We start from the raw sequence: 20,179 nt of genomic DNA, 5'->3' as shown, positions 1-20,179 counted from the left end.
CTTCTAAGGCTGTACATTCCATCCTTGTTCAGTGTAGATCATGAGAAAATCCTTTCTTAATTGTAACGTTGCTTTCTCGAGCTGAATATTATACAATGACACTTCCTCATGTGTTATCTCCTTGAGTATTTGAAAACTCTCTCCCTACCATCTACTCCTACTCCATATGTGTGTGCTTGCACGTGCACACGCATGCACTCACACCACACTCTTCCACCAGGTGCTTGTCTTCTCCTGGCTAGACGTCCTGGTTCCTCTAACTTTTCCAAATGGGACATAATGTCCAGTCTCTTTCTCTTTCTTGCTTATTTCCATCAGACATCCTCAGTGTCCTCTTGAGTGTTGATCAGCGTAAAGACACTGTATGATGCTGTATCAACAAACGAGATTTCTTTTATGTTTAACGTGCTTCCTTAGACAAGAGAAGTAGACTAATACATTGAAAAAATTTTTGAAATAGAGGTGACAGACTAAAGATTAATCTTTGTCATATGAATAATTTATACTGATATAAAAGAACACTCCAAGATGTTCATTGACAAATGGGCAAAAAGACAATAATAGGCAGTTCACACACAAGGAACAATGAAAGTAACATTGTTTTAAAAGTTCACTCTAATAGAAATTATAGAAATGGAAAAGGCAAATAATTGTAAGATGATATTTCATACCTAATTGATGTCACAAGTATTTTAAAGACATGATAAAACCCAAAGCTGGGGATGTTGAAGAGAAATAATTACTTCTGCGTGAAATGAGGGGACTTGTCAGTGTATATTAAAAGACAAAAATGGTTCAAATCTTCGCACCCAGTGTTCCAGGTCTTGAGGGAATAAAGCTATGTGTCCAAAGTTGTTGCAATAATGTTTATGTTTTATGTTTATACATTTTATAGGTTTCGAAGTACTTTTATATTCTTTGTCTCACCTGAGTATAATTATGCTCATTTTAAAGATAAGGATACCAGGAGTCAGAGAGGTTCAGTGATTTTCCCAGGATCACACAGCCGGGAATGGCAGAGCTAAAAGCTTGAAGTCTGATTGTCTGATTCCAATCTAGCGTCCTTTCCTACTTTCTTATAACAGCCAGAAGAGCCAACAACCTCTCTGACCTATAATGAGGGAGTGGCTCCATGTACCGTGGCCTCTGGCCCAGGGGTCAGTGACATCATTTGAGCCGTTACGCACTCGCAAACAGAAATACCCTAATGTTCCTGGGAAAAATAAAGAGGCGGAAAGTTGAGCATAATTATATACGTGATGTAACCAATTTAAATGTATATGTATGTACATGGGATCTAGAGAAGTGGGGGAAGGGATGCTTCAATCAGAGCAGCCCCCTTCCTTTGTCATTGTGATCACTATAGCAATGCCACTCAGTGTTCAAATAACAGGCAATTATTTTCACATGCATTCTCTCCTTTGAATCTTGCACAGCTTAGGGACCTGTGCAAGGCAAGGACTGTCCTCTTTGTCTGTCAACTGAGGAAACAGAGATTCAGAGAGATTAGGAGGCAGGGCCGAAATGTCGGTCCCTCCTTGACTAGCCTTGACCTCTTGGCACACCAGAATATTGGCTCAAGCCAGCCGTGTTCCTGAGTGAGGTTGGTTGTAAGCAGCACTATTTTGGGAGTGTTCAAAGTGAACCCCATTAAACTTAGCCTGAACACTGCATGCAGTGACCTCACCTGGGGGCTAATGGACTAGTGGACCCTTCCCTTGGCCTGCACTCCTGCAGATCCAAGTGCAAGGTCTTACTTTATAGTCTTACTTTATATTTGATGTGAGATCCCTGTTAGAACAAACAGAAAGCCGACGAAGGATGGATAGACACAAACTTCTGTACATGTAGATGACATCCCTTAAAATGATGTCTTTCTGAGCTCTGCAGATGTAATTTGCACCAGAGGTGATAATTAAACGGTAAAAACAAATAGAGCATTTCCCCCAGGGTATTGTTTCCATAGATACCACTAGAATTGGCAACCTGACTGAATTAAATAAAACGGAGAGCCTATGTCAGGACTTCGAAAAAAATAAAGTTAAATGTTTATCAGGTGTCATGCATTGTCAGATTTGGAAGTTTGGAGTCTTGCTGGAGGAAGAAGCTGCAGAAGGGAAAAGGGAACCAGCCAGTGGGTAGAGAGAGATGGAGTTGGGCCTGATGGCCAAGGGGACCAAGTGATAAGGTTTCCCTCTGTGCTTTCTGGTCCTGACACAAGGCCAGTGCAAGCTCCCTCCTCAAGTGTGTTATCTTATATTGAAATGCTAACATTCCATAACCCCCAAGTGACACAAGCATGTCAAGAACGACCCCAGGCAAATACAGAGAAGATAATTAAAGATCACTGGTGAAGACGAGTGTTCTTATTTTTGACTTCACAGAGGTGGGGGGTGGGGTGTGGGTGGCCCATCTGTATCCTGTTAGGTTTTGGCAGTTTTGGTTCATTTTCTCACACCTCGTCAGCCATCCTCCTTGCTGGTTGGTGATTAGTGATTGGTGTGGTCTTGCAGAAGGGGTCTGACACTACTGTGAAGAAGGAAATAGACTGAAGAGGAAAAAATTGGTGGTAGCTTAAGTGTCAACCACAGACGCACAGTGAAGAGTCCTTGCCTTCCGCCTCAGCTGTTTGGTGGAGACTTTTCGGAGAACTTTGAAGGAGACAGCATCAGAAAAGACACCTGGTTTTCTCTCGTTAGTCTCTGAATGTTTTATTCCCAGGCTTTAACAGTTTAGAAGAGCGAGCCTTTGTTCTGGCTCAACATCAGGAAATCTTTGCTTTGGAGGACTCTTAAATGCTCATCTGAATTTCTTTAGCAGCAACTGTTTCTAAACTGGTTCTTACAAGAGTTTCACTACTAGCTGGGGACAGGGCACAAATAAGCTCAGCTTCTTGGAACCTCAGCGTCTTTGTTTCTGAATGAGTGGACTGGGTTAGATCTTTATTTCCCAGAAGATGGGTTTCTTACCACTTGTGGTAGCTCAAATGATACAGGACAAGGTGACACGGAAACAAGACACAAAATAATTTCGAATCACTTTCCCTTTCCAATTCTCTTCTGATCCTTCTCATTATGTCAAGGAGAAAGTCTCAGTTTGGAGCTAGTGTGTCTTTAATGCCTCTCTATCACTTGCTAATTTCCCTTTTTAACAAAGCACAGGCCTCAGGCAGGCCAGAGTCTCTAACAAAAATTTAACAATAGGGTTCATTTTTTTAAAGGTAGTTTCTATTTATGGCAGGTGATAGTGATTTTCTGTTTAAGGCAGTGATAGAGTTTATTTTTGCAATAAGATTTCTTAAGTAAAAAATGAGTAATTTAAGGAAACATTATGTAATAGCTCAGAGGATATGTACACAGGGCAAAAGATTGGCGTGATGGTACCGAGAGTTTGGAAGCAGTGCATTAGGCATGTTCTGAGGCCTTTCCAGGGTTAGCACTCTGCAACAAAAATTTCCAGGTTTGGCCACAGCCACTTACAGACCAGAAATTTGAGTTTTGAGCATAGGACCCAGATTTCAGGTATTAAGATTTTTAAATAGATAAAAACTGGCTTTAATGTGACGTAGAACACTATCATGGACAAGTTGTTAGCCAATTAAAAAAAAATAAAACTGGATTTCTGTTCTAAGAACAAAAATCTTTTTTTCTTTTCAAAACTTTAAAGTTCCAAAATTCCAGCTGAAATCATTAAACCCTTCCTCCTTTTCCCCTTCACCCTGAGGGAAGGATTGAACAAGATTGCATTTTAATTTGGGGCAGCCATAGAGTGAGTATAGTGATTAGAAACTTGGATTTAAGGGTCAGACTGAGCTGAGTTTGAATCCCAAACTTGGCCCCTTGTGAGCCAAGAGACCTTGGACCAGTGACTCATCCTCTGAGCCTCAGTTTCCTCATGTGTAAAATGAGAACTTCCAAGGGAATTGTGAAGATGCAATGGGCACACAGAAGGCTTCCACAGAGCAAATGCTCCACAAACCGTTAGCCTCAGCAGCATCTGTTGTGCGTGTCCATCAGTTGAGTGGAAGCTGTGGACGGACATCCCTGTCCAGTGGTCTGTTGCAAGGTCACCCCTTCCTTTTAGGAAACACCCACCCAGTTTCCAGGGATCCGAGTTGGCACTGGGCATTATTTTTTTGAAAAACAAGATGTTCCAAGCACACTGGCAAGCTTCACGTTTATTCCTGCCAGGTAGGATGAAAAAATTTAGTGTGGTTTTCTAGTGTTCGCATAATGACTGTCCCGTAGCGGGTGGGGTGTGAGCTCTGGGTAGAGAGGCTCCCTGCTCATGGGAGATGAGTGTGTGTCATCATCCTCAAGGCCAGCTCCCACCTGACACGGATCATCGGGGGGAACCGTACCCATGTTCCAACCGCAGACGCAGACCCAGGGAAGGTGAGGAGGATTAGGTTGCTTTGGGAGCTCTTCACGCCCTACTCATTAGCAGCACACTTTAATTATAAATAGGTCCTTTGTTAGGAATGTGGGGAAACTCCATAACATGAGGGATACAAGTTGCTGAAGAGTTGGACAACTAAAAATGACTCCCAGTGCTCTTTGCTTGTCAGTAAATATTTGTGAAGACCAGACTCTACCTAGCTTTTTCTTTTTTTTTTTTCTGGATTTAAAGAAGAGAAAGGCATGGTTTTGACCCTCAAGGAACTTTTCCTTGAGTTTGGTGAGGTCATTAAAGTACAGGCAGTGATTGTCAATCAGCAGAAAGCTGGGTGGTGAATTGGCAACCTCACTGGGGAAGTTTGGCAGACTGGGAGGGGGTCATCCAATGAACCCCCTGGTGCTGGATGCTAACACACCAGTCCCCAGGCCTGCCCTTAACACTAGCATGGCACCTGTGTGCCTGGCTGGGCACCCTAAGATGCTGGGGGAGCACCCCAGAGGGGCTGCTGATTCCAGAATGACAGGGCTTGAATGTCAAACCAACAGCTCCTACTTTTTCACTCCCTCCATCAGTCTCTTCTGCCTCTACAGTCGGATTTCTTCAGGGCTCCCCTCACCTGGCTTAGGAAATGAGCAGTGCTGTGGTTAAGAACCCAGGCCTTGTAGTCTAGCAGCCTTGTGCTCAGTCCTGGCTCCACCACTCACTGCCAGCTCTGTGACCTCAGGCAAAGCTCTTAACCCCTCTGAGCTTCAGTCGTCTGCTTTGTGAAATGGGTATATTAATAGTACTGACTTAATAGAAAGCAAGGAAATCATGCATAGAACACACTTTGGCACAGCCTGGCTCAAAATTGCCCTCAATATTATTACTGTTATGTTGTTACTGTAAAAGGAAGTTGTGTATCCAGGGAAGCCGGTATGGGGGTTGCCGGGAAAGCTTTCGAGTCAGATAGAGTTGAATTTGAATTTCAGCTCTGCCAATTAACTACTGGGTATGACTTGGGACAAGTCACCTCACTTCTCTAAACGCCTGCTTCCTCTTCTATAAAATGGGGTGATGGGATTGCTATGTGGAATAGATGAGCGAGTGTATGTGTGTGCCAGCATCTGGCACCAGGTGACCCCATGGCTCTTGGTACCTCCTCCTCCCCAGCCAGGGGTCCCTCATTGTCTACATAGTGCTTCCTTCTCTTCTATTTTTTTTTTAATTATTTATTTATTTATTTATTTATGGCTGTGTTGGGTCTTCGTTTCTGTGCGAGGGCTTTCTCTAGTTGCAGCAAGCGGAGGCCACTCTTCATCGCGGTGCGCGGGCCTCTCACTGTCACGGCCTCTCTTGTTGCGGAGCACAGGCTCCAGACGCGCAGGCTCAGCAATTGTGGCTCACGGGCCTAGTCGCTCCGCCGCATGTGGGATCTTCCCAGACCAGGGCTCGAACCCGTGTCCCCTGCATTGGCAGGCAGATTCTCAACCACTGCGCCACCAGGGAAGTCCCTCTTCTATTTTTAAAAAAAATTTTTATCGTTGTTTTCATTAGTTTAATCCTCAGATATCTTTTTTTTTAATTGAGGTAACATTGGTTTACAACATTATATAAGTTTCATGTGTACAACATTATATTTTGACTTCTGTATACACTATTTGACTTCTGTATACTCACCAACAAAAGTTTCATTTCCATCCATCACCATACAGCTCACCCCCTTTACCCATTTGCAATCCCCCCACCCCGTTCCCCTCCTTCTCTTCTTGACAAAATGGGAAGAGAAGAATTACACCTGGGTCAGGTGTGGGATGACCGACTTCTCTGTTTGTAGAAAATTGCTAGGATCTGTGCGTAGGTTGGGGCCCTGGCAGCATGTAGTTTATTTAGTAGCAATTCTGGAGGCTTTGTAGGGCCAGGCGGCCCCTTGCCACCCCTCTGCACAGCCCTGCTTTGTAAGTTCAGGAGCGACCCAGAGCCCGACTCCTAAATGGTGGGGCAGAAGGAGGGAGCGCCTGGCTGGTAAATGAGCCTCCCCCCATCCCTGGGGGTGCTTCGGGATTTGGGGAAATGTTTGTCAGGTTAGACCCTCAGTAGTCTCCCAAAGGAGCCCTTCCCTCTATAGCTGGCCCGTGCTGGAAAACTCATGGGAACTTTGCCCCCTTCTGCCACAGGAACACTTTACTTCAGGAATAAAGAACATTTTTCTTTTACCACAAAACTGCCTTTGTCTTTCCTGGAAACTTTTATTGGCAGCCCTTACCACTGAGTCTCCAGTGGCAAAACCAAACAACCAAATCACAGGTTTGTATTTACTTCTTTTAAGTCAACTGCCATTGTTTATTCATTTTCCCTCTTGTGTCTTTGTAATTGAAATGAACTGCGTGTGATGTGGGGAGAGAGCTGGGTCTCTGAGGCTTCTGCCTCGTTTGTCAGCGCAATACATTCTTTTTCAAATGCACAGGCTTCTGAATTTTAATAGACTGTAGATAATGATACATCTGGTTGCATATTAATTGCTGAGAGTTAGAAATAACACATAATCACTATGTTTCAAGGTTGCAAGTGTACAGCAGTGAGAGCCAGGGTTTGTTATGAGCCTTTGGAAAAATCCATTGTTAGTGGGCATTTTTAAATTCCTGTCATTAAAAATGTGCTACAGAATGAAAACTGTCTTAAAGTTCAGTCTTGTGTTCTGCATGTGCACGAACACACACACAAACACACACACACACTTCCCAAGGAGTAACATTTTGAAGCTATTCATCTGCTCAGCTGTGGTGTGCGGGGCAACAGCAAGGCCGTATGAATCCATTGTAGATTACCTACCTCACAGTTTCCTGAACAGCATGCTTTGTACCTTATTTTTCTGCAAACCATCGCTTAGTGGGTGGTAAGATGTCAGCTGAAAGCCAAAGCAGGAAGGTTTTAAAATATTTTATTTTATTCCCAATTCAGTCAATCCCTTGTGGCTGTGTGACTGGTAGCTTTTTCCATTTTGAATAATCAGGTTTCAGTGTATTCTGTTCCCAGTCGAGAGCAGACTGTTCTAAAACACCCAAGTGCAGTGTTCCCTGATTCTCAGTGGAGGCATGTGCTGCTGAGGATGCACGTGGATCAAATGATTTGAAAGGATAAATCGTGCTAGGAGGGACAGCTGGGGTTACCAGGGAGCTCAGCAAATATATTTTCTGTTTCTCTCTGGAAGTTACATCTCTGCAAGGCTTGACTGCTGAAAATCATTGTTCTCGTCGAGAACAGAAAGAGGAGGGGGTCCGTGTTCTTTTCCTGAAGACCTGGTGCCCTTGGTCGGATGTCCCTGTAGGTTTTACCCAGCAGCTGAATGTGGGATTCCTCGTCTCAGCCTCGTCTTCAGTCAGATGGCAGACCCAGCTGTTAGCTTTGCTTGCCTGCAACGTGTTTGATCATCTCAGATTCAGCTGGAACACGCTGTCCTTCCTTTGAGATTGAGATCTGTGCATCCTTTTCCATCTCTGTACTTCTTTTTCCTCTTCTGGGAAGCTAAGATAATGCTGAGCTTCAAAGGATGATAGGTAGATAAGAGAGAGGACATGTCAGTGGATCTGTGTATGGTCCTTTCTGGAAGCCAAAAGTAACATGTTATTTTTGGGAGAAATTCTACCTTCCACCTCTGACATGGCTTGAACACCCAGAATTCCTATCATTGCCTAATCCCAGATAGTAGTGGGATCAGGCAAGATTGGAGACCACCTCTTTTAGCCCATAATTCAGCAAGGTGGGGTGGGGAGGGGTGGGTGGGAGGAGTTCGATGTAGACCTCAAGACCTACCCACTTGGGTGTACTTCCACCACTCAGGTTCTTATCTTAGGATTTCACGGTTGATGTTTTTCTCAACTTGGACGTAGCCTTGCATCTTGCCAAACCACTCCCAGTTTTGCTCTATCCAGCTGGAGCTTGACTAAACAGATGATAAAACTGCCGGAAGAAAGGGAAGGCAGGAATGTAGAATTAAAATGTGGTCTCATAGCAGCCCGAGTCCTCGGTGGACAGAGCATGTCATTGGTGAGATAGTGGCAGGTAACATGGAGCACCAGCTTTGTCCCTGGGAGGCTCAGAGCAAAATCAGTGCTGCAGGGAATGAACGAGAGCAGGAGAACAGGCTGGGGGTGGGGGGGAGGGTGGGGGGAGATCACACCTCTCCTTGGACATCACAGTTTCAAGGCAATAATTTGATATTTACAGGCAACAACTTATGGGACAGGCTTGTACCAAGCACATTATACACATGATCTCATGTCACCTTCCCAACAACCCTGTGAGAGGGTCGGAGAGCCACCCTCACTTCCCAGGGCATAAGACCAAGCCCGTGGAGGTTATATCGTTGGCCCAAGGTCATAGGGTATTCAGTTCATAGGGCACTGTCCTCTGGCCAGAAAGGTTGGTTCATATTTTATCCTTAGATCCTTTGCAAAGAATCAACACATTTGAGGGGCCAGAGTGATAAGAACTTTGTCACTTTCAGCAGAGGCTTTCTGCTCATCCTTAAACACCAGGGAAGCCTCAGCAAATGTCCTTAAAGTGACCTTGAGGTCTGTACACACCAGTTCCCAAACCCTGAAGCGGAGGTGGAATCCCCAGTGCATTCTTCTCCCCCTACCCCTCCAACCCAGCCCAAGGGGAAGCCAGGGAATCCCTTTTACAGAGATAAACAAATACAGAATTTATATCCCACCCAAGGGTTTCCAAGAAGTCAATAGGAAATGACTGCCCGAAACCCCAGAACTACAGAGCCCTTCCTCTTGGCCTGTGGCTGTGATTAGGCCACCACTGCCACCTCCGGCTGACTTCTTGGCGTCCCCCACCCAGGAATGTGCGGCTCTGACCCCATTTTCCAGACCTGGAGATGGGTGTGGCGTGCTGTGGGCACATTTCTTCTGTGGCATTCTTGGCAAAAAGACATAACCTGATTCTACTCATGAGAAGACATCTTCTGGGCCTAAGGTTGGCTTCCCTGTAAGGGCCACAGAGGCTTGAGTCTGCGGGCAGCTCTCACACTTTTCCAGGAGGTCGAACTGTTAAAGCGCTTCAGCTCTGAGCATCTGGCCCTTTCTCCTTGACAGAGTAAGAGCTTTGCTTGATGATCAGAAAGCATATGTGGAGCCAGAGACCGCAGAGAGAGCTAAATATTTAGCTTCCTCTTTCTCTGAAGGTCTGTAGTGCCATGTCTGGGCATGACCAGAATGAGTTTCAGGCGATGGGCTAGCGTTTGCTAAAAGGAACTTATCGGGGTGAGGGTGTGCATTTCTCCTTCTGCCCAAGGTTAAGTAATAGTAACATCCTGTGTAAGAGAACGTGAATGTGGTTCTCTACTAAACTCCAATATTTTAGGGCTATTTATTAGATATTTTTAATCATGGGCCAATTTAACCAGTAGCAGACTAATAAAATAAATTTGGGCTTGCTGCCAGGACAAATGTTGACTTACCCTTATAATGTTGACTGAAACGAATAACTTTGAAAGTAATTGAGGAGTGAAACCTTAGCCAAAAATACAGTGTCTGAAACAGTGGTTCTGTTTTATTTTACTGGCACTGCTAAGAGATTTTGTTCGTAACCTAGGCTGCTGCCCACCTCGGCTCTCGGAGAGTCCCATATTTTACTGAATTATTTTCCAAGGTTTTGTTTTGTTTTTTGTTTTTCGGCCCATAAACCACCATTCAGCAAAAATGAATATCCCCATGGCAGAGAAGAACAGGCTACTTTTCCAATGTGGGAGCAAACAGTCAATGATAATGAGAGGAATAAAGATAATAACTTGCTTGAGGTGCTCCCTCAGAAACAAAATGGTATGCCAGTAACATTTGCCCTCTCAGAGTTTGTAGTAAAATTAATTGCTCCAGCAGGGTAAACTGGATGAAATCCGTGTAACTCGCCCCACACTCACGTTTCCTTCATTTTGCCATTCAGTTTATACAAATATTAGAGAGCGATAGTATTTTGCCAGCATGTGCTTTGAACTTGAAGGAAGCAGGGGAGGCCTGGAGGAAATGAAGCCAGGATGACCACATGAATTGTCATAAAGTGTGATTTCTTTCTCTTCTCATTTTTTTACTTGCATTTGATGGGAGCTCTGTTTGGGGCTGGAACTCAGCATACTTTCAGAGGCTTATGCCAGCAGCATCTGAGCTTAGTCCAGCATCCCCCTCTGATGCTCCTGCCCTAAGCAACACCCCCCTAAAAGCAACCGCCTCACAGGCTGACCTTGGCCAGAGGCCGTAGGTGCAGACTGGCTCAAGCCAAAACAGACTTGATATACATGGAATAAAGATCATCTCCCCAACCTTAATGTGTTCAGTTTTGCGGCCCCAAGAGTCGGTGGTTTAATCTGTGGATCTGTCCAGACCATTTTGTGATGTCTCCATCAATGCTTTTTAGCATTGCCATGAGGGGAGGCTGTAGAAATTGTCAGCTCCTCAACACAACAATCCAACACCCTGTCTACAGCTTGGCCATGAGACTGAACTAAGTCAGAGTGTCCTGTGGATTTTATTTATCCAGGCTCTCCTTAGTCCCCAGTAGCAAAAATACAAACAAAACAAAACAAAGCCCCCAAAAAGCATTTTTTTCTTTTAAAGAAGGAAATTAGGATGTTTTCCTTATAGCATCTGATGCAGAGAGAGTTGGGCCATTTCATCAAAAAGGAAATCTAATCTCCCTTGGATGCACAGTGCAAGGCAACCAAACCTGCAGCTGGAGAAAATAAACACAAGGATGTGGCCTCCACCTTTGAGATTAGCCAGGAGGAAGGTATCAGGAATTCTTCCCAGAGCTGTTCCTGGTGGTTTGGCAGAGTCCACAAAGCCTGTGGGACCTTTGTTGAAATCACCTATAAGCATTTTTAGGGGGATATTATAGTTCTACTTTTGAAGACCTTTTGCTCACCTTGTGGGTTAGAAACCAATAATTCTGAAATGCGTTTGGCCTAATCAATGAAGCCAGGTTTCCATTGGAATTTGGGCCTCATTATTTGCCTTTTAACTTCTAGTAACAAATGACACCAGGTCAGTTAGCTCTGTGCCAGGGAAAAGAAAACAAACAAAAAAAATTTTAATGGAAATTTTGGAGTTAGGAACAATTATTTGATTATTGTCTTTTTCTATTTCCAAAAAAATAAGATGAAGAGTCACTTGCAGGCTCCAAAGAAGCTCCCCTTCTTTGCTCCCCTCTTGCTCAGACAGCTCTGTGAAGGACTCCTCGTTGCTGCCTCTGTGTCCTGCATGCCCCTGTGTTCCACTGTGCTCTGCCTGCTGACCGCCTCACCTGCCCCACTCCAGCCAAGGCTTACTCTCTTGGGTGCTCTGCCTGGATCAACCTTCTGGTTCTCTCTGTGAAGCCAGGAGACATTCCCCCAAGGGTGACACGTGTACCCTTCAATGAAGCCCACTTTGCAGATGCTGGGTGAACACTTGCAGAGCTGAATTCCAGAGGATGCCCGTAGTCACAAAGGATCTCTTCCACTTATGTGTATTAATTCCAAAGGGAGTAGTAGTAACTTTACAATGGAGAAATCCAGCAGATACCTCCTGTAGGGCTGTTGTAACAAAGTACCACAAGAGGGGAGGCTTAGAACAACAGAAATTTATTTCTTACTCTTCTGCAAACTAGAGTCGAAAATCAAGGTGTCAGTAGGGCCATGCTCCCTCTGAAACCTGCAGGAGAATTCTTCATTGCCTCTTCCTAGCTTCTGGTGTTTGCCATCCATCTTTGGTGTTCTCTGGCTTGTAGACGCATCACTCTAATCACTGCCCCCATCATCATATGCTGTCTCCCTGTATGTCTCTGTCTAAATTTCCCTTTTTATAAGGACACCAACGATTGCATTTAGGGCCCACTGCAATCTAATATGACCTCATCCTAACCTGATTACATCTGCCAAAATCCTATCTCCAAATAAGGTCACTTTCACAGGTTCGGGGGTAGAACTTCAACATATCTTTTTGTGGGGGACACAATTCAACCCATTGTACCACCTTGACCAACTCGTCCAGGTTAGTGTCACCACTTATAAGATATAGTGACATCATGTCCCCCAGATACGATGTACCAAGAAGGGCACATCACTTCTGTTGTATTCTTGCCAAAAATGCATAATCTGAATCCAATCATGAGAAAGCATCAGACATGTCTAAATTGAGAGATATATACTACAAAATAACTGACCAGCGCTCTTCAAAAGTATCATTGTCACAAAAGCCTGAGGAACTGTCACCGATTGGAGGAAACTATAGTGATGTGACAACAAAATACAATGAAAAGGTGGGAAGGCCTTGGCAGTAGGAGGTGTCAAGGGAAGTGAGAACATGAGAATATTTGTGGTGACCTAGAAGTTTTTCTTTTTTTTTTTCAACATCTTGATTAGAGTATAATTGCTTTACAATGGTGTGTCAGTTTCTGCTTTATAACAAAGTGAATCGGTTATACATATACATATGTCCCCATATCTCTTCCCTCTTGCATCTCCCTCCCTCCCACCCTCCCTATCCCACCCCTCTAGGTGGTCACAAAGCACCGAGCTGATCTCCCTGTGCTATGCGGCTTCTTCCCACTAGCTATCTATTTTACGTTTGGTAGTGTATATATGTCCATGCCACTCTCTCACTTTGTCCCAGCTTACCCTTCCCCCTCCCTGTATCCTCAAGTCCATTCTCTAGTAGGTCTGCATCTTTATTTCCGTCTTGCCCCTAGGTTCTTCATAACCATTTTTTGTTTGTTTTTAGATTCCATATATATGTGTTAGCATACGGTGTTTGTTTTTCTCTTTCTGACTTACTTTACTCTGTATGACAGACTCTAGGTCCATCCACCTCACTACAAATAACTCAGTTTCATTTATTTTTATGGCTGAGTAATATTCCATTGTATATATGTGCTGCATCTTCTTTATCCATTCATCTGTTGATGGACACTTAGGTTCCTTCCATGTCCTGGCTATTGTAAATAGAGCTACAATGAACATTGTGGTACATGACTCTTTTTGAATTCTGGTTTTCTCAGGGTCTATGCCCAGTAGTGGGATTGCTGAGTCTTTAATAAATGTTTCAAGGTAGCCCTCTCAGCTCTCAGTTTCCCAGCCACATGAACCTTTCCCTATTCTGGCCTATATCAGTTGAGAATTATTGAAATTCAGTAGTGGGACCAGGTTTCTTCTAATTACTGTTGATTCTAGGTCATGTCTGCCTCTTCAGTATCCTTTCTCACTAGGTCCTCACTAACAACTGAAGTAAAAATCTCAGATGGCACCTGTCTGCTGCAGTTCAGCATTCACTAGTACATTCACAAAACTGTTTTCTGTCCATTGAAATAAATCTTTGTATTATGGAGCATTTTGACCCCATACCATCTTAAAATCAGATTTCTACCCCTTATTTTTGACTCAGTAGTACTTGGAAGTGGAACTCAGGATCTAAGCATTTTGAATGTTGCCTAGTATAGTAAAGGTGCTGTCAGAAAACAGTATTTTGGAAATTAATTTTCTAGAATCTTCTACAGTGTCCTCTACTGAGCAAAATACTTAATTGAAAATTGGGGGATCTCCAGCAAAACTCATGTTCCTTTTTCTAATGAGCAGGGGGAAAAAAAAAGGCCTCAAGCCCTCAAGAATGGTTTCTGTATTTGTTAAAGGTCGAAAAAAAGCAAAAGAAGAATAATATTTTGTGACGTGTGAAAATTATATGAAATTCGAATTTTAATGTCTATAGATGAAGGTTTAATGGAACATAGTCACATTCACTTATTTACATACTGTTTATGGCTGATGGTAGAGATGAGTAGTTGTGACAAAGGCTGGACAGCCCTCAAAGCCTAAAATATTTAACCATCTGGCCCCTTACAAAAAAGTTAGCCAAGCCCTGGAGTAGGGCATGGGCTCTGGATCCAGCCTCCCTAGCCTAGGTTTAAATCCTAGCCACCTTTTTTAGCTTTCCCCATCTTTAAGATGAGGATCACAATAGTGGCTACCTTGCAGGGCTGTTAGGAGAATAAATTAGTAGATATCTGTAAAGCATAGAGAAGAGTCCCTGCAATGAATATGAGCTCATTATTATTATGTAATAATTCTAGAGCTTCTCCATCACTCTGAGATCGTAACTTCCTGTTTAACATGAGGATGATGAAAGCCTCCTAGAGGGTTACTGTTGGATGACACATGACCCCGGGGTGTGCAGTTCCCAGCACATCTCCCGTCACACAAATGTAGCCCTGCATAAGGCTTCCTGGTGTTTCTAAACATTTGAAAGACTTTTTTTTATGATTCCATCAACTCATGGGCAAAAGCATCTGCTAGCACAGTTGTTTCTCACCTCTCTCTTTCTCCTGGCCAGGTGTAGGGCATCCAAGAGCAGTGCTGCCCTGCAATAGAGCAGTCAGTCCTGCACTAATGGCTGCATTTCTGGCCCCTCCTGGGCCGTGTTTGTGACTCAGTAAAAGCAGAGTCTCAGGGAAGCTACAGACGTGATGTGAAAGACTCTCCTACTGCTCTCCAACCCCACTCTGGCTGCAAAAATGAAGTGCAGGGAGAATGAGTGAGGGTTTCCTGTATGCCACATCTATTAGAATGGAACTGTTTTTTAAGGAATAAGAAATAGTGCCAAATTATATTGATATGATAGGCATTTTCTTACATTGCATATAATGTGCTTTGGTTTTTATCTTTTGGGGGGAAGAATAAGGAGAGGATAAGAACTGTATCCCCTAGGGAAGGAATATTAAAATCTATTTAATTAAATCTCACATTAAAAATAAAATTACATGGAGTGCTTTATTCTCCTTTGTTTGTAATTCAAGCACAAGAGATATTTAAAATTGCTGAATCAATTCCTTTATGAAAAATATGACCTCTATACCTTTCTTCATCCTCTCCTTCCCTTCTTCCCACCTCTTCCTTCTTTTTTCCCATTCCTTGTCCTCTGGAAAGATGAAGAGAAAATATTTGATAAAAGTCAGTACTCATTCATGATAAAAATTCACAGCAAAGTTAGCACAGAATGAACTTTTTCTACTCGATAAAGGGTGTCTCTTCCATGCTTTCAGCAAATACAATACTTAATGATGAAACCTTCATAATAATTACTTTATAATTCGGAATTAGACTATGGTACCTGCTAGTTCAGCTTGTAATCAACAATATATGGGTAGTCCTAGCCAGTGCAATAAGACAAGAAAAACAAAAAAAGCTGGAAGGTCTGGAAAACATGCAAAAAGATTGTTATTCAGAAAATACTGCCCACACAGAATACTCAATGCCTTTTTCTTTTTTGTTTTATTTTTCTAACCTCTTTAGTGAGATGTCCTCCTGCCCTGTCTTAAAATTGCATAGTGAGGGTGGTGTCTGCACTTGAAACAGGACACTTCATTCCTGGGGTTAGCAGTGACCTTGCCCAGCTTGGTCTGGCAGCTGAGTTGTTGGATTAGGAAGCTTCTGCAGGTTGTGTTCTGTCATCTCTCTGTAAAGCCTGAAAGCATCCCTCTTATTGCATTTGCTAGTTCTCAGTAGAGCTATTTAACTAGAATCTGGAAACATTTTCCCTGAGGCTCCTTTTCGACAGCAGTAAAATGTAGCTCGAGACATACTGAGTAAAATGGAAAAGAAAAATCAAATTAGGCCAAGAATTTTTTTAATCTCCTATTCTCACTGAAGCCCTCAAGGAGAACACCATAATTTATATTTGACTCATGTGGGTCAGGCATAAAGCCTCCTCTATAGATTCAATAACCTGTAAATGTTCTGGTTGTGAAATTGCACCTGCCCGCTTTGCTGCATCAAGCACTAAATCATGCAGCAGTGGTTTCTGTTTTGATTGTTCGTTACTTGGAAATGTCAGATTGCCAGAGAGCAGCCCAGTGTTTACTTCCAAATGGGCAAAGCCTTAGGAAAGGAGTTTTAATTACAATCTCATGTAGCAACACTGCACACAACTTGCAGAGGGGCCAACATTTGCACTGTGCATACATCTTATAGCGGTGCAGAAAAACACCCATCTGACTGGCTCATGTAAAATGGGCAGCAAAGTCAGCAGAACCTTAGAAAAGATGACACAGCAAGTGGAACAGAGCCGAATCTTCCCTCATCCTGCCAAGCATGCAGGGCTCCCTGCCCCTTTTTAAAGCAAGAGAAGCCAATTGGCGTTTGCCCTTCAACTTCCCTAGTTTGATATAGAATCTGTGACCTAGCAGATTTAGCCGTTAATAAAACAGAGACCTAGGAGTCAGTGGGCTCTGAGGTACGTGCAGGATTATCTGAGACCAAGTCCTGATCCCCTAGGAAATCCCCCATCTTCTCACTTGCTGCAATGCAGTTTGTGCCACCGAAGGTGGTATATCACAACTCTGGCATTTCCAGCCAAAGCAGGAGCCATTCAAGAGATGCTCAAGAGGCTGTGTGTGTGTGTGTGTGTGTGTGTGTGTGTGGGTGTGTGGGTGTGTGTGTGTGTATTCAGTATGCCCGCTGGTAGTGGAGCTCTGACGTAAAAAGATATTTTAAAAATCCTCCTCTGGGCACAGATACTCAGGAGCCAGGCACTGGACAGGGAGCATCCTTGAAGGGCACTGTCACCTGGAAGCAGAAGGGCTATTGGATCTTTCTCTTCAGCATTTAAATAATTGTAATGCGATGTCTCTCATGTTGAGAGATTCATCCTTTGCATTTTGGAACTAAGCCTTCCCAGTGTTCGGAGAGTTTCCTGCTGTCTGTTCAGCTCAGCATACCAAGAGGCTGGAGAGGTACCCGGCAGCCCAGATTGATTCTCCGTCTTGGAAGTATTTGCTTCGAGAAATCATGAAGTCACTCCGGGCCATGTTGTGGAATTGTTTTGTGCTTTTTAAAAGGCCTTTTAATTTTTCTATTTGAATGCCAGAAAGGTTGGGTCTGTTTCAGAGAATGCTTCTGATTTCTGAGGCTGGCAAGGGCATAAACTGACATGAGAGTTTCTCGGCAGAACTCCAAATTCAGGCAAGATTTTTCCAAGCACCTACTATGTTCAAAACACCCTGCAGGGGTATTCTGGAGAATCTGAAGTTCTGGCTTAACTCTCAAAACTTTGAAGGCAATGGCTGAAAAAGAAAGATGAGCATCTTGAGGCTCCCTTTGGAAATGATTGAGTTTTGCCACAACCATTGGCAAGTTTGGTTTTTTCCATTAAAATTTGGTGTCTTCATGTGCTGTCAAGCATCTCCTGCAGGTCAGATGGAGCTTAGGAAGATAAGGGTAACTGTTCTCTTTGTCTTTGGAAAGTGTTTTGTCTGTTGTATCTCTCTTTTCCACAGCCTGTTGTTTTTATTTATGTAATTCTCATCTGCAGAGTCATTGGTATGGGTAGGCTCCCCGCATCCATCAGCTTGGTTTGGGGTAACTTGCAGATTTGCACGTTTTATGTGGAGGTGATTTTCAAAACTTGTGGCTATGTATAGTATAAAAACTGATGCTCATGGTAGGGTTTTCTCTCTATACATTTTCTTTTGCTGTCTGGTTGTTATTTATAACTATTAATATGTGCATTTCAAATATACTGTAGATACAAAGATGCTTTGTTAAGAGCCTAGCAATAGAATAACTTCTTTAAACAATATTGTTTTAATTTGGTGTACTTAAAAAAAAAAAAGGATTTTTCGTGCTTTAGAAAAGCCATTGCATATTAGAAATTTGGAGAGCGGCTTCAGGTAAGTTGGAGAAAAGGTTTTTTAAAAAGATGAAACCAGAAGCATCAAAAGACAACTGCCTGACAAGGTCATTGGATGGGAAATCTGAGGCAGCTTTTCTCTACAGGAGGGGTTGAAGAGAATGATGCTGTTTAGTAGTAGAAGCCTCTGATTTAAAAGCTGGCAGATATATTTGGGGTGAAGGGAAAGGAGAGATCCCTGCCCATTTGCTGTCCACTCAGAGGCTGCTTCTGTTGACATCCCTCTGCCATTTCTCCTTCCCTGGCTCCTCAGCCAGGTCACCTCCACACAGCTGGAGTGAGACAGAGCACTGTTTACATTCCACAGATCGGTGTGCAGCCAGCAGCTTGTGGAGTGGGACATGACTGTATAGTGGAGTTATGTTGTCTTCGTAATTGACCTTGACATTTTCCTTTCCTTTTTTTTTTAACCCTACAGGAGCCTAGTAATAAACGAGTCAAACCTCTTTCCAGAGTCACATCCCTAGCAAACCTCATCCCACCCGTGAAAGCTACACCGTTAAAGCGCTTCAGCCAAACCCTGCAGGTAAGAAGGGCACGGTGGGCTCATGTTTGCAGAAAACCACGTTGTGTGGGAGGAGACACCCCTGTCCTACCTAGAACCTCCCCTGGTTTCGGATTGACATGAATCAATGCTTATTTCAACGGAAGAGAGCAAGTGAGGGGACTGAAAGGAAGAAAGAGATGTTTTCAAGCTGTAAACTGGTGTCAGGCAGAGTCCCTCAAGGTGTAACTGGAGGAGTCATCTCTGTTGGGCTCCTCACAATTATATTTCACAGTCCTGTGCCCCATCCAGATGCGCTATCATAGGTTTTGTCCTAAAATATCTATGGGCCTCCCAAGGGAACCAGCACATGATGTAAGTTGGAGAGCAGGAGAGCCTAGTGATTTAGACCAGTGTCTGCAAACTATAGCATGTGGGAGAAAACTCAGCCCACCCCCTGATTTCTTATGGCCCTGGAGCTAAGAATGGTTTTTACTTTTAAAAATGGCTGGGAAAAAAATAAAAGAGGAATGATATTTCATGACCCATGAAAATTATATGGAATTGAAATTTCGGTGTCTATAACTAAAGTTTTGCTGGAACACGGGCATGCCTAAATGTTGATGTGTTTTCTGTAGCTGCCATTGCACTACAAAGGCAGAGTTGAGTAGTTGTGAAAGGGATCCTATCGCCCACAACACCAAAAATATTTACTATTTGGCCCTTTACAGAAGATGTTTGTTGACCCCTGACTGAGAACAAGGGCCCCGGAGTAGAAGAATCTCACTTCTGTCCTTGGCTCTGTCACTCAAAACTTTGTCACCTTGGGCAGATAACTTCATATCTCTCTAGGTCTTGCTTTTATTCCTCATGGATACATTGGGGGATGATGCTACCAGCTCCTTTATAGAATCATGGTAAAGATTTACAGGAGAGTGCATTTAAAGGACTTAGCATAGTGCCTTGGCCTGTAGTTAGTAATCACTAACTTCCTAACCAGCTAAGGTGTAAATATTAACTACTATAATAATTCTTTGGTTAACAGGTGGTTTGTAGTTCTTGTTCGTAAACTCCTGATAAAGTTTATCTTTTAAAGTGAAAATTGAGATTTGTCTTAAGGCCTTGGGCCCAATATGATAATCATAAAAATCCTCTTGTAGACTGAGACCCACGAAAGTCATGCCATGAAAAGTCTCACCTTGTTCAGCTGAGGAGTAGTCTTGAGTCTGCCAGTTTCTTACATGTCCTGAATACTTTTGCTTAGCAGTATTTTTATCTTGACTTTCTGAGTCATTAAGAAAATTGTGGACCAGGGAATTCCCTGGCAGTGCAGTGGTTAGGACTCTGCACTTTCACTACCAAGGGCATGGGTTCAATCCCTGGTTGGGGAACTAAGATCCCACAAGCCGTGTGGTGTGGCCAAAAAAAAAAAAAAAAGAGTTTCTAAAAAAAAAAAAAAAAAAAAAAATTGTGGACCAGCACCCAAGGTTTATGTCCCATGCTGTGAAATCTATGATTTGAGAACTGTTTGAAGTCTCCCCCACCCACTCCGGTCCTTGTTGCCACACCATTCAGCCAACGTGCTGTGACTGTGCACAGC

The 20,179-nt window shown here is 43.3% G+C and overlaps 1 protein-coding gene across 4 annotated transcripts in view; it reads left to right on the top strand.

Annotated features, from left to right (window-relative positions):
• ARHGEF3 (Rho guanine nucleotide exchange factor 3) overlaps positions 1-20,179 on the top strand; it is a 308,895-nt gene that overhangs the window by 248,807 nt on the left and 39,909 nt on the right. For all 4 annotated transcript variants that reach the window (XM_036870025.1, XM_036870026.1, XM_036870027.1 and 1 more), the window contains one exon: positions 18,514-18,621. In XM_036870025.1, the coding sequence (XP_036725920.1) occupies positions 18,514-18,621 (108 nt within the window). The remainder of the gene's footprint in view (positions 1-18,513; positions 18,622-20,179) is intronic.

Source organism: Balaenoptera musculus, chromosome 11, assembly GCF_009873245.2.
Source record: "Balaenoptera musculus isolate JJ_BM4_2016_0621 chromosome 11, mBalMus1.pri.v3, whole genome shotgun sequence".
NCBI lineage: Eukaryota > Metazoa > Chordata > Mammalia > Artiodactyla > Balaenopteridae > Balaenoptera > Balaenoptera musculus.
The sequence above is the reverse complement of the archived record's forward strand: the minus strand, read 5'-3'. Positions and strand labels throughout refer to the sequence as shown.